Below are 18,928 nucleotides of genomic sequence, written 5' to 3'. Positions count from 1 at the left end.
TTTCTAGCCTTATAAAATGTGCTTTTTTAAAAAAGGGAATACATGATATATAATTAGTAATAACTAATTTGTGTGTAAGTAAGTGTGTAAAGTTTTAGACATTCAGAGTTTACTTTCAAAAAGCACCCGAGGTTGTGAGTGTTGTTTTCTTGTGATGAATGGCCACTTTATGCTGTTGGAGAGAAACAAAACATAATTTGATGTTTCACTTCTACCAATTTCATTCTTATTGACGTGATCAGGTGCTGAGGCCAAAATAAATGAAGATGAGAATAACCTGTGATATTTTTGCCTGAAGAACCAAAATGACCTTAATCTGTGTGGGGATAAACCTCAGACACACTGAAAACAACATATTGTACTATGATCGTTTTCCAGAGCGACAGGTGGTTTACGTACAATGACTGGGTAGTTTGTTCAGCTGTGATGACTGTAGTTCCTGAAGCAACTGAAACAACTATACTAACACAAATGCCTGTCTATATGGGGACTAACACACTCGTTTCTATAATTTTATTACTCTCTTTTAGCACTTTGGTTGTTACATTTGTTTTTAACTGGTTATGACTTGAGTTATTGCTTTAGTCTTAGAATAATTCACCTTTATTCTTAAATCTTCTGACTGTAGGAAGAATTAAAAACTTAAAATCCAGAAGTGACCTGTGTTTAGATGTGGGACAAAATACATTAATTAAAAATAGAATTGTGATGAACCAGTGCAGATGATTAAAATGTCCTTTTTGCTTTGTAATGACAGTAACCTCATACAGTGATCCTTAAAGCTCTTAATATAAACCTAAAGTTGCTTTTTGACTGTTGACATGTTAGAAGAGGCTATAAAACATTGAGTCATTTAAGAGTGAAGAGTATAAATGATTGATGATAAATCATTGTCTGCTTTGAGTTGCTAAAGTTAACATTTTTAATCAGCAAATTGGTGGTGGGGCTGTACCAAGGTTATAGTTTTGAATTTTTCTTTGTTTAATTTTTTATTTCGTTTTGACTTTTTGTTTTCAGTTTCAGTTTAGTTTTAATTAGTTTTCAATGCTGGTTTGTTAGTTTAGTTTTTATTTTTTGAAAATGCTTAGTTTTAGTTTAGTTTTTATTAGTTTTAGTGTTCATTTTAGTTGTTTTGTAATATGGAATACTTGTCAGGGGCGAGACCCAGAAGGGCCAGTAAAAGTATTGTGAAATAAAAACTCAAAACATCCTAAATCATTGTAAGTATTTGTATTTTCCCTCTTCAGCCTGCCATGCCATGACAGTTACTGGTTATAGTTTTCGTTATTTCGTTAGTTTTCATTAATCGTCCAGGAGTCTTGGAGCTTTTTCAGTGATGCACGGACACTTCGGTCTGTTACAGGAGCAAAGGACAAACAAAACATTAGTTTGCATTGTTCCTGATAGGATATATGGCTAAATAAATATGGAATGCATACATATTTCTTGGCTGATATAAACTTTATCATCTTAATAACAAGCAGCTGTATTCACTACAAGGGCAGTTGTCTCATTACTGAATCCACTTAAATCATGTTATTGACATGTTTGGGTAGGAGGAAACAGCTATTACACAAAGAAAGGTCTGGGATTAAACTCTACATGCAAGTGTAGTTTCCCTAAATAAATATCTCATCCTGTGTCCTTTTAGGGGCTAACAAACTAGTTACCGACAACTCTGCAGGAGGTGCAAGTTCCTCACAGTCGGTTTAAATGTTCCAAATTCAAATTTCTTAGTTTTTTGACAGAATTGTAAAATTTTGTCTTGATTTTTTTTACCTTCTCAAATTTCTCAGCTTCACTCTTTGTCATTTACAGATATGTCACTAGTAGGACACACTTAACCTTGACCACATTCCATTTCTTGTCTTTAATCATGAATTTTTCTAGTGTGAATATTGGACTTTACTTTTCCTTTACATGTGTGATTGCACAGTGTATGTCTAAGCAGTTTAAATACAAAGCTAATAGCTTATAAATGACAAATTGTGACAAGAATCCCCAGTCGAGGTCTGAATGGTAAGAATGTGGACAATCCAATGACTTTTGGATGTAGAATTTATAGAAATTCAGAAATATATTCAAAATATATAATAACTATCACTCCACAGATACACCAGACTTATAAAATATCTATTCTTATATGGTAAATGGTCTGTACTTTGTCTTCCAACCACTCAAAGCTGCTTTTACACTACATGTCACATTCACCCACTCATTCACTAAGTGCCAATCTCCAATCAGATCTTTGCCCATTCATACCCGATGGCTAGGCCACTGGGAGCAATTTGGGGTTCAGTGTCTTGCCCAAGGACACTTCGACATGTGACTGTAGCAGTCAGGGATCGAACCCCCTACCTTCTGATTGAGAGATGACTAACTCTACAACTGAGCCAGAGCCGATATATCTATGTGTTATAACTTAGTAAACAAAAACCAGTTTGGCACAGGAGAAGTTTAGTAAAAAGGTGCGTTTCTTAAGCAGCCTACCTTTCTATTTTAGGCATCTGTTGAATAGTTTCAGGAAGAGGTTTTCCAAAACTCTCTGGAAGGAAAAGAGCAGCAAAGGCAGACACAGCAGCCATAGTCGCCAATATGATATAAGGAAGGTACTTGAAGTAAATACCTAAAAAAGGACAAGGGGATGTTAGATGGGAGAAAAGTATGGGTCCTTTATGTGTGTGTATTTTAAGATTTAACAGCCCAGACTGAACGTGTGGGTCAGTTAGTCTATCATTGGAGCTGCTTAATAAGCTAAATTTCAGATTAATAGTTATTATTATTATTTAAACCCAGGTTACTCACTCAGGTGTAACAACAATGGTGCAAAGCAGCTCCCCAATCTTGAAATCATGGTGCATATCCCTGTCCCTGTGTTCCTGAGCACTGTCGGGTAAAGCTCCGAAATGTAGGCAAACATCAGGTAGGAACCAGTGGCGATGGAATATTTAGCAAACATCTCCAGTGAAAGAGCCAGATTTGGAAGACCTTAAGAATAAAATAATAATAATAATAAGTTTATAATAATAATAATACATTTATTTGGTATAGCACCTTTCACAGAGCAGAGTCACAAAGATCTTCACAAAACAACACAACAACAACAATACATTACAATAATAGTAATAACCATGAATAGAACTGAACAGAGAAAAACTACAAATGTGCCTGAGGGATCTGCAGGGGATGTAGGGATGGAGTAGGTCTGAGATGTGCAAAGGTGCCTGATCATGCAGAGCTTTATAAATGAAAACAAGGACCTTAAAATTAATTCTGAATTGAACTGGAAGCCAATGTAATGAAAATAACTTGTGACTTGACCTGCTGGACCTGGTCAGCAGCCTTGCTGCAGTGTTCTGGACTATTTGTAGACGGTCGAGGGAAAACTTACTGAGGCAGGTGAAAAGGGAATACCAATAGTTGAGCCGGGAAGAAACAAAAGCATGAATAAGCATCTCTAACTCGGTTTGTGACACAACAGACTTTAGTTTGGCAATGTTTCTTACATGGAAGAAACATGAACGGGTTCATGACCTAATGTGTTGTTCAAAGAGCATTGCCTGATCAAAGATGACTGATTGGATTTTACAGCAGAAGAAAGGGATCCAATACATGTTGCAACCTTGGAAGCAATGCTATGAGAGGCAATGATAAGGACCTCCGTCTTATTCGTATTTATCTGAAGGTAGTTGTCGTTCATCCAGTCCTTTATGGAAAACAGACAGCTGAGCAAAACAGAGTTTTTCAGTGTCACCAGGCTTAAAGGATACATACAACTGAATGTCATCAGCATAAAAATGATATGAGATTCCTTGAAATCTGCTGATAACATTGCCTAGTGGGAGCATATATAAGGAAAATAAAATGGGACCCAAGACAGAGCCCTGAGGTACACCACAGGACAGAGTAGCAGTCTCAGACATGTATGGACCAAGTGTCACAGAAAAACACCCATCTGAAAGATAGGAGGAGAACCAGTCCAGGGCGCTCCCAGAGACACCCACCCACCGCTTGAGTCTGTCAATCGAAATGCTGTGATCTACAGTGTCAAATGCCGAGCTAAGATAAAGGAGTACCAAGACTGAGCATTCACTTGCATCAGAGGACATCATAATATCATTGGAGACTCTGAGAAGAGCTGTTTCCGTGGAGTGTTTCTGACAGATACCTGACTGGAATTTGTCAAAGATATTGTGTGCAGTTAGGACAGTATTGAGCTTTAGCAACAACTTTCTCTAAAATCTTTGAGATAAAAGGTAGCTTGGAGATTGGCCTATAGTTTTTAAGGACACATGGGTCAAGGTTAGAGATTGTACAACTGCAGATTTAAAATAAGGTAGGACACAACCAGATTGCAGTGAGCTATTTATAATGGAGACTAGGCAATGGCCTATTGATGTAAGCACATCTTTGAGTAGTGAAGTTGGTATGATATCCACTGGACTAGAGGGAGGTTTCATACTGCCCAGTAAGTCAGTTAAGTCTTGAATGGAGACGAGAAAAACTAGAATTGATGCCTGAGATGGATAGGCCAAAAGTGGAGTTGAGGAAGGGGTGATGCTTGCTTTACATCTCTGTAAAGCAAGCATCCACAAAGAAGGACAGGAATTTATTGCAGTCCTTATTTGAGGAGACCGGCGCATGAGGGGGTGCTGGAGTGACAATGTTGCTGACAGTGTCAAACAGGACTTTTGGGTTGTGTTTACTGTTTGCAATTAAGTTAGCAAAGTAAGATGTTCTTGCATCCTTAACCATGTTGTTATACTCAGGTAAAAGGTCTTTGAAATAGAGACGGTGGACATTGAGTTTGGTGGATTTCCACATTCGCTCCACCCTCCGACATTTTCGCCGAAAACAACGACACTACTGACAATACTGTCATTCAGCCAGGGGGATGAGTTTACAGAGGAGACAAGTCTTGTTTTCCTCGCAGCTACTTTGTCTTAAATGGTGGAGCAATGTGTATTAAAAGAGTTTAAAAGACAACTAACATCAGTTTGAGAAGACAAAACAGCACTTGTATTAAAAGTTGCAGAAAATTTCTCAGCTGAGCGGTGATTTAGGGTGCGAGAGTGACTGACATGTTTAGTAGGCACAACAAGATACAAACGTGGTCAGATATATGCAACTCCTCCAAGCAAATAGTCAATATTTAAACCAAGGGTAAAAGAAAAAGGTCCAAGGTATGACCCCTAACGTGTGTGGTTGGACACATGGATAAAATTAAAAGACTCTGTAGCGATGATAAAATCAGTGACAAAGCTGCAAGAAGAATCGTCGACATGAATATTAAAATCCCCAACCATGATAACTTTGTCAAACTCAATGATAGAGGATAAAAATTCACATAATTCAGAAATAAAACAAAAGAGGAATAAGCCCCAGTGTTCACCATTCGACTTGGAAAGCAGTTCCTAAAAACAACAGAAAGACCCCTCCACGGCCTGAGGACCTGGGGGTGCTGATGAAATTGCAATCTGGTGGACATAGTTCAATAAGGGGGGCGAAATCCATAGGCCTCTGCCACGTTTCGGTCAGAAACATAAAGTCCAAGCCTTTGTTATTGAAAAAATTGTTCAAGATGAAGGACTTGTTAGCAATGGAGCGAGCACTTATCAAAACCATCCTGAGGGGCACAGACCCTCTGCATTTAGCAGCAGAGGTCCGAGCCAGAGGGCGCAGGTGTCGCGGGACTGAATTGCCGCACACGGCTGAAAGCCTCACGCGGCGCGCGGCACTGCTTGTAATGACAGTCTCAATGGGATAGTGAACCCATGGCGGTGACAATGACAGAGGAGGGCGGTAGGGGGGGCTAGCAGCTGAAACCTGAGATGACCTGAGATGACCCCGGAGAAGCAGAGGGCCGTGACAATTCCGGGGTGTGTGTGTGGATGGATTAGCGGCTAACATTCGTGAGCCCAGCTTGTTTGGGTGCAGCCCGTCTCTTTTAAAATAGGACCATCTGTTCCAGAACAGGTTAAAACCCACAACGGCAGCCTTGCAGGCAGACTGAAGCCAGGTGTGGAGGCCAAGGAGTCTGCTTTTCAAAGTCTGTTTTGGTCAATTCAGACTGATGGACGGGAGTGTTGGAAGTAAACCCTGGAGCTTTTTTAGAACGTCAGTAACGGTGGCTCCTTGAAGGCAGTGTGTGATTGCATTAAAGAAGCGCACATTCCTTGTTATAGAATCGCTGATTATCAGGGTTGAGGGTGAAAACAGTGCCCGGGGGGAAGAAGGCTGGTTTGTAACAGGAGTAGGTACAGCAGGCTCAGCATCCGAAGTACGGGACACACTCACTGACTGTGGCTGGCTGGTCGTGACCGAGGACTGCTGCAGCGACGAGATGGTTTCTCTTCCAACAGAGGGGGCCCCCGCTTGGTAGAAGAGGGCTGGTTGTCTATCCATTTTTCTTTGGAAAGATTTCATCAGACCCTTAAGACTATGTTGCGGTCCTACTGTAAGGAGTTTGAGAGAGACTGGGATGATGGAACTCCCTTACTCCTCTTTGCAGCTAGGGAAGTGACTCAAGAATCCCTTGGTTTCAGCCCAGCAGAACTTGGCCCTTTGAAACTTTTGAAAGAAAAATGGATAGACAGCCGGCCCTCTTCTACCAACCTCTTAGATTTTGTATGTAACTTTAGGTCTAAGCTTAGCAAGGCTTGTGAAATAGCGAAGCAAAACTTGGGAGAGGCCCAAACCAGAATGAAGGGATGGTATGATAAGAAGGCTAAACACCGGGTGTTTTCTCCAGGTGACAAAGTGCTTGTCTTTTTGCCACTTCCAGGGTCTGCTTTGCAAGCTAAATATAGAGGACCATATGTGGTAGAGCGTCAGGTGAGAGAGCTGGACTACTTGGTCAAGACTCCAGACAGGAAGCGTAAAACTCGCTTATGTCATGTTAACCTTTTGAAGCCCTACTTTGAGAGGAGTAAGAATGTTTCCTCCCAGGTCAAACCTGTAGCTGTTTTGAGTCTGCCAACTTGTGATGATGATGATGATGATGATGATGATGATGATGCTGCTGTTGCCATTGTCAACCAAGAGAAGTCTCAGGGTAGGCTGCCAAATTCTAAAATCTTGGCCAATTTAGATTCCCATCTTTCCTATCTAGATTCTTCAAAACAATCTGACATCATTGAGGTAATAAAAAAACATGGCATTGCTGAACCCAGTGCCAGCTCTTGGAGCTCTCCTTGCCTGCTTGTTAACAAATCTGATCAGACACCTAGGTTTTGCACTGATTTTCGTAAGGTCAACTCAGTAACCAAGCCTGACTGTTTTCCACTGCCTCGTTTAGAGGACTGTATTGACAGAGTGGGATCAGCATCTTTTGTTACCAAGTTAGACCTACTTAAGGGTTACTGGCAAGTCCCCCTCACTGAGAGGGCACGTGAAATATCTGCTTTTGTGACCCCAGATGATTTTTGTCAGTACACTGTTATGGCGTTTGGAATGCGAAATGCACCAGCCACCTTTCAGCGTCTGGTAAATACAGTGTTAAGAGGTGTTGCAAACTGTGAGGCTTACCTTGACGATGTTGTCATTTACAGTTCTGTGTGGTCTGAACATGCTCAGCTTGAGTACGTGTTTGATAAGCTGGTTGAAGCTAATTTGACTCTGAACCTTGCCAAATGTGAATTTGGACAGGCCACAGTGACTTATCTTGGTAAAGTTGTTGGTTGTGGAAAGGTCTGCCCTATCAATGCTAAAGTTGATGCTATTGTGAGTTTTGGTGTGCCCTGTACTCGTCGTGAGTTGAAGCGTTTCCTTGGTATGGCAGGTTACTATCGGAGCTTCTGTAGAAACTTTGCCACAGTTGCTGCCCCTCTGACTAACCTTCTTAGTCCCAAGGTCCAGTTTGTTTGGACAGATGTTTGCCAGCTGGCATTTGAGAATTTGAAAGCCCTGCTAGCTAGCGCCCCCGTTCTTGCTGCCCCCAACTTTGACCAGCCATTTAAGTTGGCTGTTGATGCCAGTGATGTTGGTGTTGGGGCTGCCCTTTTTCAAGATGACGAATCTGGTGTTGAGCATCCATTGGGCTACTTCTCAAAAAAGTTTAATGTTCATTAGAAATGTTACTCAACTATTGAGAAAGAAGCTTTTGCTCTTATTTTGGCTCTTAGCCACTTTGATGTGTATGTGTCGTCCAGCCGACCCCCGGTGGTCTACACAGACCACAACCCCCTGGTCTCCCTAAGCAGGATGAAAAATTCGAACCATCATCTGATGCGCTGGAGTCTGTTCCTGCAAGGATTCAACCTGCATATCCAACATATTCGGGTGAAGGACAATGTGATCGCAGATGCCTTCTCAAGGTCGTAAGTGATCATAAAAACTTGTTTTTTTGTTAAAAATTTTTGTTTTGCTTATAGGCTGCATTAGAGCAACCCATTTATGGGAGGAGGTGTTATGTATCGAACTAACACTTTTTTCATTTGTCTGAGGCACTCCCTGACCACCATACTTCTGTGTGTTGCTGTGTGGCACTGCCTGGCCTCCATACAATCAACGTCTGATCACCTGCACCTGAGAGCTGTCTATAAAGGCCTGAGCAAGCTCCTCCCTCTCGCTCTCTCAACCAGCAGCCAGGACCAGACAATGGCTCCAGCCACCTTTTCCTTTGTTTAAAGATAGTTTTTTTGTACAATAAAGATTATTGTGATGGATTTAAAGCCTCTGACTCCTCTATGTTGCGTCCCCTGAGCCTGGGTCATAACAAGGGTGAAAACAGTGGCCGGGGGGAAGAAGGCTGGTTTGTGACAGGAGTAGGTACAGCAGGCTCACCAGCTCCGCAGACACATGCCTGTGTCTCCACAGGTACCTGGCAGCGAGTAGAAGCCTTTGCTTTGGGCTTCGCTCCCAGATGAAGCCACGGATCCCCCTGCAGGACTGAAGCAGCCTCGGGCTCTGGAACACCAGTAATCGTGGAGCCGGACCAAGGGACAGTGTGATCAAACAACAGTTCTGGAGTTGGTGTGGGGCAGTGGGAAAGGCTGGTCGTATTCCAGTAGCCAACTCCAGACGAGCTCAGGACTGCAAGGTTTTTCGCCTGCGTCATGGCAACAGTGGAAAACCCCAAGATGAGCTTGTCTTTCTCTCTGAGCTCGGCCTTCACTGAAGCAATGCTTTTCTTCAACTTTGAAATGGTAAGGCAGCAAGAAACACACTCAGATCCACCAGCAGCCATCGCAGTCATAGTCCGTAATGTAGGCTAGTAAAAAATAATAAAATCCTCAATCCTCGGCAGTCCGTAAGAGCAATAAAAGTTGTAAAATCCGCAGTAGAGGGTAAACTCCATAAAAGCACTTATCACTTAAAATAAAAGAAAAGGGATGTAGTGACTTGGCAGCTGACAGCACATACCAGCGTTTCACAGGGCCGGAAGAGCTTCCGTGTTGCAAGTATGGCCAGTAACTTCACAACAAAGTGTGCGATTGCTGAAAGCTTTGGTCCGGTAAAAATGTTTTAGATAGGTAAAACGAGGCTAAAAACTTTAACAGTAAAAACGACTTAATACGTGGGCAAAATGTCAGATACTGACAGAGCCTCCTACCGAACTCAAACACAAAAAATAACACAAAGGTCACACGTCTTTTTAATGTAGCCACTTCCTCCTCCTGTAACACTTAATATTTAGGTTGCTGCAAAACATGTGCCCGGGGATAAATAAAGTATTTCTGATTCTCATTAACCAAAGAAGCTTTTCTGAATAATAAATGCAGATGAACACGTTTTTCTGAGCATTTTTTCGGTGCTTACTTTGAGGCACTAGTTGAATGAGGTAAAGTGGCACTGCTTCAAAAAGCAAAGTGCTGATGACTGCCACTCGTCTTGGGAGGTAAACCAGAGCAAGCCAGCTGGAAACGGACGCTGGAACCTCCATTGCTGCAGAGAGGAAACAACTGATGAAGGGGTCGACATGGAGGTGGGCTGTGTTGAGGGATAGGCTATAGTATCCAAAAATCATAGTAAACCTGGACGAGAAGAAGATGCAGACATACAGCACAGATGTTTGAAAAGATATTTGCATATAATTAGCATATGACACATACTTTGTCACCTCTTGAATAGCGGCTTTGCTCTTAAAAAAAGAACAAAAAGTTTTGGTATAAGGACAAAAATGTGCATTCATTAATACATTTGGCCATGAATGTGTGCTTAGCAGACCCTTATTTATTCTAGAGGTATTCTTCACATAGAAAGTCTTATCAATGAATTTTACTGTGTCTAAATGTGCCAATCCTCTCTTTTATTTGCCATTATATTCCTGGAAGAGCTCTGCATAAGACTGGTTAAAAAGGAGGAGCCATCCTATGCACAAGTGTTGAAATGTGAAACATAAGGTCATATACTGCCTAAAGATTTACATCCTGAACAAGTTATATCTCTGGTGAGTCCTTAGGGATTGTTGCATAGTGTTTTAAGTGTGCAAATGAGTTACTTGACTTGAGTATAGCAACAAGTTTTTGACCAACTTGGTATGCATAGAATGATAATGAGAGATGTACATGTTTTACAGCCTCCCCTGGGAGATAAGCCCTGATCCAAGTTTTACATTATGTAAAATTTGAATCTTCTCTTTATTGTGTTTTGTTCATTTAAACGTCAGTATGAGTTTATGGGAAATCCTCAAACTGTTTACTTACAAAACCAGGCAGAGAATGAATGTCATGAATCTGAGTTGGCTGTTCCTCACCAGGTCCAAGACAGAGTGATGTTCTTTAGGTTGTGTTTCTGTCTCATCAACCTGAAAGGTACAAAAAATATCATCCTTTAATTTCATTATATTTTCAACATGAGGACATGACAGCTCCACAAAAGTGAAGACAAAACATCTGTAACACCGCCCGCTGACTGGCTGCAGTATAGGTCATAAAGCCCGCCTCCTACATGTTATCACATGTGACATGGGTTAAACTATAAAATCAAAATACACGTCAAATACATTTTTCAAAAACATGGTCTCTGTTATTATAGTTAGTTCTTATTATACTGATTTATGTCCAAGTGTTCATTTTTCTGACAAGTTTAGTTTTAATTAGATATTTGATGCTATAAAAAGGGGGGTGTAAAGTCATGATTGACAGCTCTGATTCCAATCCTGATACAGCTCCTAACTAACACTTACACTAGTCAGCCTCAACACGAGATGAGGGATCTTTGCTGCTTTGTCAGTAAGTTAAATGTTGTTTGTTTAATATGTCTTGGTTAGCAGAAGGTGCGGTATGTCAATACCACAGCTCCACCAGCCGATCCCTACTGCGCAGACACTGGCTCCAAATGTGCAAAATTGCAGCAGTTGCTCGGAGGATATTTTGGCTTCATTTTGTGGAGTCATTGTTTTAGACCTGCAAGATTAAAGTTAAAATCAACTTACATCACAGTCTTGAAAGATGACTCTTGGAGCCTGAACTTTGTTCCACTTAGCAGCCTTTCTCACTATGGCCTCTGCCTCCTCCACTCTTCCCTGAGTGAGGAGCCACCGTGGAGACTCTGGGATGAACCTGCCTCATTACACAACAGAGAGGAAGACAGAGAGAGTTTCAATCTGATGAGTCTTAAGTTATTTCTCTTGGGAAAATGTAGTCAATAATGATTACAATGTGTACTTTTTCAAAATCATATAATAATTACTTAAAATGTCTGATAAATGGGAGATTTCAGGGCGATTCCTAGTTAAACAACAGCCTCGTAAAACAGTGTTAGCTTTGCCTTGCTCCAACTCATGTTTAACTTCACTGACACTAAGTTTTGATAAAGACTTCAAGTCAGTATACCATTTACAGCACATCCATTCAGTATATACAGTATTATTGGGAAAAATATATAAATACAACATCCTCCATCACATTTGTCAATTTACAGTAAGCTTTCTTGTAGTGAGTGCCTCTTACCACCAGAAGGGGAGGTAGACCAGGCTAGACACAGACAAAGCCACCAGGAGAGACTTCCAGTCCCTTAAAAAGTAAGCAAACAAAGGCAGCATCATGTAGCCAATGGCAAAGCCTAAACACGTGCCCAGAGATGAGTAAAGGACTCGCACATTGCCGGTCAAGGTCTCAGCCCCTGCACGCAGAGATAAAGAAATGCAAAAAGAATGACATGTTGTGAAGTAAAAGGTAGCAAAAAATCTGTATCTGCTTTTATTGAAAATCTTACAACTTTGAATTTGTTTAAGCTTTATTTATAGAAAGGAATGGTCATACGTACCCAGCACTAAAGCACCTACAAAGTTGGACATCTGTCCCAAACCGTTGAAGAAGAGGAGGATGGTGAACGTAAGCCAGGAGACAGAGAAGATCTGAGCAAAGGTAAAGGCCGTCTGAACCGTCATGGTCGCAAAAAGAACAGGTTTCCTCCCAAATCTACAGATAAAAGGTGAAAGAAACACGTAGAAAAAATTAATTATGACCAAAATACAAAATACAACACATTGTGAGCCTTGCGGGCCCACCACCTGCAAGGATAGGCATAGGGGTTTGGGTGCAATGCAAACCGGGCAGCAAGCAAAGGCGGGGGCCTTGGCGTGCTGATCCCCGGCAGAATAGACTGGTTGCTGGCACGTGGAATGTCACCTCTCTGGTGGGGAAGGAGCGGTACCAACTAGAGATAGTTGGGCTCACCTCCATGCACAGCTCTGGCTCTGGAACCAATATCCTGGAGAGGGGCTGGACTCTCGCCTTTTCCATAGTTTCCCAGGGTGAGAGGCGTCGGGCGGGTGTGGGGAACCTCACAAGACCCCGGCTGAGCGCCGCTGTGTTGGAGTTTTCCCTGGTGAACGAGAGGGTCGCCTCTCTGCGACTGCAAGTTGCAGAGAGGAAGGCTCTGACTGTTGTTTGTGCCTATGCACCGAACAGCAGTTCGGAGTACGCGGCCTTCTTGGAGTCACTAGGTGGGATCCTGGAAGGGATCCCATCTGGGGACTCCATAGTTCTACTGGGGGACTTTAACGCTCATGTGGGCAATGATGGAGAAACCTGGAGGGGGGTGATGGGGAGGAACGGCCTGCCCGATCTGAACTCGAGTGGTGTCTTGTTATTGGACTTCTGTGCTCGTCATGGATTGGCCATAACAAACACCATGTTCGAACATAGGGTTGCTCATAAGTGTACCTGGTACCAGAGCACCCTAGGCTGTAGATCACTGATCGACTTTGTGGTCGTTTCATCCGATCTGCGGCCGCATGTTTTGGACACTTGGTTGAAGAGAGGAGCAGAGCTGTCAACTGATCATCACTTGGTGGTGAGTTGGATCAGATGGCGGGGGAGGCTGCGGGACAGGCCTGGTAAACCTAAACGTGTAGTGAGGGTGAACTGGGAACGTCTGGTGGAGGCCCCTGTCCACGCAGTCTTCAACTCCCACCTCCGGAAGAATTTCTCTTGCATCCTGGGGGAGGTTGGGGACATGGAATCCGAATGGGCCGTATTCAAAGCCTCCATTGTGGAAGCGGCTACAAGGAGTTGTGGCCAGAAGGCTGTCGGTGCCTGTTGTGCCGGCAACCTGAGAACCCGTTGGTGGACACGGACGGTGAGGGAAGCCGTCAGGCTGAAGAAGGAGGCCTTTCAGACTTGGTTAGCCCAGGGGTCTCCAGAGGCAGCAGACGGGTACCGAGTGGCCAGAAGGGCTGCAGCTTCTGTGGTTGCGGAAGCAAAAACCCGGGTGTGGGAGGAGTTCGGGGAGGCTATGGAGAGGGACTTTCGGTTGGCCTCAAAGAACTTCTGGCAAACCATTAGACGACTCAGGAAGGGGAAGCAGGGATTGGCTCAAGCTGTTTTTAGCAGGGGTGGAGAACTGCTGACCCAGACTGAGGATATTGTCGAGCGGTGGAAAGAACACTTTGAGGAGCTTCTGAACCCAGCCAAAATGTCCTCTGATGAGGAGGCAGAGTCTGAAGTTCCAGGGGAAGCCTTATCTATATCCGTGACAGAGGTTGCTGAGGTAATCAAGAAGCTCCTCAGTGGCAAGGCGCCAGGTGTAGATGAGATTCGCCCTGAGATGCTAAAGGCTCTGGACATTGTTGGGCTGTCGTGGCTGGCACGCCTCTTCAATGTCGCGTGGAGGTCTGGGACAGTAACTGTGGAATGGCAGACCGGTGTGGTGGTTCCCATTTTTAAAAAGCGGGACCGGAGGGTGTGTCCCAACTGTCGGGGTATAACACGATTCAGCCTCCTGGGTAAAGTTTATTCCAGGGTGCTTGAAAGGAGGCTCCGGCCGATTGTCGAACCTCGGATACAGGAGGAACAATGCGGATTCCAACCTGGCCGTGGAACAGTGGACCAGCTCTTTACCCTGGCAGGGCTGCTTAGGGGGGCATGGGAGTTTGCTCATCCAGTCTACATGTGCTTTGTGGACTTGGAGACGGCTTATGATCGTGTCCCTCAGGTGGTCCTGTGGGGGGTACTGCGGGAGTATGGGGTACCGGGGCCGTTGATACGAGCCATCCGGTCGCTGTATAACCAAAGTGAGAGCTGTGTCCGCATCCTCGGCACAAAGTCAAACACGTTCCAAGTGCGTGTTGGCCTCCGCCAGGGCTGTCCCTTGTCACCGATGCTGTTTGTGATTTTCATGGACAGGATCTCAAGGCGCAGCCGGGGGGAGGAGGGTTTCCAGTTTGGGGACCTCAGGATTTCATCCCTGCTTTTTGCAGATGATGTTGTCCTGTTGGCTTCATCAGGCTGGGACCTCCAGCAGGCATTGGGGCGGTTTGCAGCCGAGTGTGACACGGTTGGGATGAGAGTCAGCACCTCCAAGTCTGGTTCTCTGCCGGAAACCGGTGGATTGCCCCCTAAGGGTGGGGAGTGAGTCTTTGCCTCAAGCGAGTTCAAGAGTTCAAGTATCTTTATGTTTCATTTTATTATGAAGGATAAATGTAGCTCTTTTTCAGTGGTGTTGTGCCAATAACTACTGTTGTACTTTACACCGTGTATTAAAGTAACACCAGTCTTAAAAAATGGCGGCATACATTTTATATACTGCTGTACATCACATGGAGATACTGTTTTCACTACCTGTCTGAGAGCTGTCCTGCGAAGAAGGATCCAGAAAAAACTCCCAAGTAGAAAATGGCGGAGATGATCGGCTGCTTCCACTGCTCGCTGCACACAAGGTCAAACTAGAATATCAACACAAAAACACTTAAACAATTATATACTTTGACGGGAGGATACTCATGTTCATGTTCTGATTATGTTTTAATAGATTGTTATGGGTTCTCTGCTGCTGTTCTATACAACATTTAAAAATCCTTTTTATTCATGTTGAACTTAGTTGGTTTGTCTGTTTATTTGTCATGGATGATGCTGGCAATATATATTTATATATTCTTTTGTTAATTATATTGTGAACAATCCCAGCAACTGACAGACACTAACAATGTAACGGATTAATCTTTCTTACTTGCAAACCTCACAACCCAATAAGATTACATTAAGTGTCTGTGGCATATGCAAACTTTTACTTACAAACCAAACGTGCAAATCTCGGCAAAGAGTTAGTTAATTAATGAGAATCCCAGAGTAGCCAAAACAGGTTTTTGAAATATTACACCTGCCAACAGTGAAGTAATTTCCTTTCTGACCAAATTAAATTATTTACTGACTTGCTAAACTATAATGTACAACTGTGTCCTTAAATGTCTGCTCATGCAGACTCTCTTCATATTATCCATTCATAATGTGCTTCCATTTTAAGTAACGGTAAAAAAAAATCCACAGTCCTGTTACTGCGTAAAAAGGCGTACTAAAGTTTAGGATAAAACACATATGGGGCTTCAGCAGTGTGAGTTTGACCACACGAAATGCTTTCTTCCAAAGTTTCAGTTCCTCATAGCACCACTGCAGCACAGCAAGGAAAACAGTTTTGGGAATCACCTTAGGAGGGGATCTTACAATGTCCAGTATGAAGAGACGGAAACTTAGCAAAACCTGTTTAACACAATATTTCAGAAATGGTATTGGGCCTTGTTAAAATGACCTGACTAAAGTCAATCCAAGCACCACCAATAAAATATCAGAAGAAAACTTGGCAAGTTGAGTTTCAGGATGTGTATCTTTTAGGCCAATGAGAAGATGGCACAATGTAAAGAAGAGGAGAACACACACACACACACACACACACACACACTATATTATGTGTTGGATTCAAACAGAAAACAATGAAACAAAGTCATGAGAAATTTAGATAGAAAGATAGAATATCCATCTTGCTTCAAGATAGTAATATCATAGTGATCATTTTGTTACCCAAAAATCTGTTGGACTTATTCTGTGTTGTCTTACATAGTGTATGTAAGACTCCTAAAATAGGTTATATTCAAAAGCTTTCCATCTTTAAGGCCGTGCAAATACAAATCACACGATAGAAATCAGAACGAATGATCAAATGCAGAGACAAGAACACCTGGCAGCCGAGGTTGGAGTAGCAGGCTTGATGACCTACTATACAAAATGCAACAACTTAATTAAATGTCAATTTAATTAAATGACTCACTGGTTGTGTTAGCATTTATGAGCTTTGATGACAGACAGTATGTGTGCCTGATGCTCTGGCACAGTTTTTGTCTTGTTGGATTCTAGGAAATCGGCCACTCCCTTGACATTTCATTTAGTACTGCTTTAAGTTTGAGAAGCGTCCAAAAGCTGCAGAGAAAAAGCTAAACGTTAAATAAACAGTGCAGATTGGAAAAGAAAAAACAAACACAGGCAGGAAGGGGCTGAGGGGTGCACATGCAGAGACAATAAGAGAAACATAAAGCAAAATTTGAAGGATGAGGAGGGAGATTGAGGGAATATGAAGAGAATAAGACAGTAAGCTTGCACACTCACCTCAGACACTATGGTAGACTGGTAGATGTCTTTGCTGTAGCTCCACCCGTCCACACAGCGCTCCTGCTCCAGCTCAGTGAGGTTGACATCCCTGCCAGGAAAGAATCCCTGAGCAGAGAGATTTCTGACTACATCCAACTTGTATCTGCTGCAACTGATCCGCTCCTGTTTCCCATTCACCATCTTACAGTAACAAGGACACAAACTGCATTAGTTGTATTAATGACATTTCTTTAGGGACTTTATCCTTGTATTACGTGCGGGAGAACATAAAGCTACACAAAGCAGAGTCACAATGACTTTCTTCATCTTTGTTGCACTTAACTAAATTCCATTATTTCGCTAGATAACTACTTCCCATCACACAACTATAATCTTGTTGTGTCACTCAGTTGGCTGCTGTTGGAAGAGTTGATTTTAAACACGGCTGTTTGCTCGCAGTGTGATTACAAGTCAGCGATCAGCAGTGTGATAAGAAGTCAGTATTTCCATTCAGATTTCTATAACTTGTCCCGAAGTTTCAATTAAACGACGGAGATGTCCGCTCAGAATGAACAGTCGCTCGCCCGCTCTCATCGTTGAGGGAGAGCACTGAAACAGTGACAGGACTCACAGGACATCAATCACACGTGAAGTCGTGGCAACCAAATAAACAACAGCGCGACCAGTTTACTCCTCACACAGTGTTCTCACGGCAAAAAAAGACAGCATCCGATGACACAATCATGCAGTTCTGTTACGCAATGTGAACAATCATACTGTGTATCTCCGTATGTCCCTACTGTAAATATATTGATCGCTGTTTATAGAGCTTAAAAGGTGCAGATGTCATTCGGTAACGAACGATCGACCGTTTTGATCGCTAAGTCATAAATCACGTCCCTCGTGCACACGCGGCTCACGTGCTGTTTTGAATTGTGAGAGAAAATATTTTTGTGACTTAAACAGACTGCTGATTAAGACAGTCAAAAACGCAGACAGGGAGACAGACAGAAGGAGGGGGGATCTGTGCAGAGAGAAGAGGTGCAGGTGTGTTGGGGGATTAGATTGTGAATGAAAGTAGATTGCGAATTATAACTTAAAAAGGTGAAGAAGAGAGTACAATTAAAGTGTGGAAGTGTTTTGTGCTTCTCGCAGAAATCATTGATATATGCGAGTAATTGCGATCAGGACTTAACATAGACTTATGTGGCTTTAAAATTAAAACTGTACTGAGCCAATCATATTCATAATCATACGTGTTTTTCTCATGTATTAATATTACTGTTTTTAATTGTTGATGTGATTCTGATCTTGTTTTGTGAAGCACTTTGGGCTGCATCTTTGCATGACGTGCTATACAAATAAAGTTATTATTATATTCTGTATGATTGCATGATGTGTTAGCAGGAACATTTTCTAGACAAAATGCAAGCTTGAATCTAAATATTACTGATAGCACTTTGTACAACCACTTAAGGAAGCAGATGCTAATATTACTTTAAATACAAGTGTAATAAGTAGGATATACTATTCTAATAAAACATGTCATTATTCTACATAATAATAGTAATAATGTAATTCCTTTTTCAACTGGCTGCATAATTTCTGTGCAAAAGAATAAAAAAAACTTTAGAGGAGCTCTCGAAGTCTTACCTTCATTGGTATGATGGCTTCACGCCACTCTTCAGTCAGGTTGCCCTCAGGAACAAGGCAGTGGTGGTCTGGCACGTCCATTAGGAAGACGAGCGTAAAGGCACCAAATCCATTTGGCACAATGCTGATACAGAGCAGGAAGAAGATGACCTGCTGGAAACGTCCCCACTGACCCAGAAAAGCGATGCTGTGAGTGTAATCCTTCATCGTCAGCCTCCTCTAGGACTTTTGTTCTATCTTCCAGAAACTGTGACTTGCACAGTCAAATACCTGAACGATTGGTTGCCTTTTCTTTACACAATAAGCTGTAGTTATGTAAAGATGTCTCCAGCCACCGCCCTGTGCCAAATTAAAACTGTGTTTGTGGTTATACTTCCTGATCCTGACAACTCTTATTAAAATGACATCTGTTTTCTTACATCCCATTCTGACATTCACCCATGTTTTCCTATTTGAGATTTGTTTACAGG

General features: G+C 42.5%; 1 protein-coding gene across 1 annotated transcript; it reads right to left on the bottom strand.

Annotated features, from left to right (window-relative positions):
- Window positions 1–1,283: 1,283 nt before the first annotated feature.
- On the bottom strand, window positions 1,284–18,665 carry LOC138595155 (organic cation/carnitine transporter 2-like). Its single transcript, XM_069666503.1, has 11 exons — window positions 18,459–18,665; window positions 16,824–17,006; window positions 15,009–15,112; window positions 12,211–12,365; window positions 11,895–12,066; window positions 11,378–11,504; window positions 10,647–10,747; window positions 9,760–9,974; window positions 2,806–2,988; window positions 2,491–2,626; window positions 1,284–1,354 (listed from the first exon to the last, which is right to left on the bottom strand). Exons 1-11 carry the CDS (start codon window positions 18,663–18,665, stop codon window positions 1,303–1,305), a joined length of 1,635 nt encoding a protein of 544 aa, XP_069522604.1. The 3' UTR covers window positions 1,284–1,302.
- Between the last annotated feature and the right edge of the window lie 263 nt (window positions 18,666–18,928).

Source organism: Semicossyphus pulcher, unplaced genomic scaffold (assembly GCF_022749685.1).
Source record: "Semicossyphus pulcher isolate SPU_LCO1_2020_fin unplaced genomic scaffold, fSemPul1.0.p SCAF_10, whole genome shotgun sequence".
Classification (NCBI taxonomy): Eukaryota; Metazoa; Chordata; class Actinopteri; order Labriformes; family Labridae; genus Semicossyphus; species Semicossyphus pulcher.
Note: the sequence above shows the minus strand (reverse complement) of the source record. Positions and strands in the feature narration are given on the sequence as shown.

Bases quoted from the DNA above. Each gene is read 5' to 3' on its own strand.
- LOC138595155 (XM_069666503.1), bottom strand. From the start codon at position 18,665: ATGAAGGATTACACTCACAGCATCGCTTTTCTGGGTCAGTGGGGACGT. The intron at 11,505-11,894 runs GTAAGAGGCACT...GTAATGAGGCAG, and splicing joins GTCTACCTCCCCTTCTGGTG to GTTCATCCCAGAGTCTCCAC. The intron at 10,748-11,377 runs GTAAGTTGATTT...TGTACCTTTCAG, and splicing joins TCATCTTTCAAGACTGTGAT to GTTGATGAGACAGAAACACA.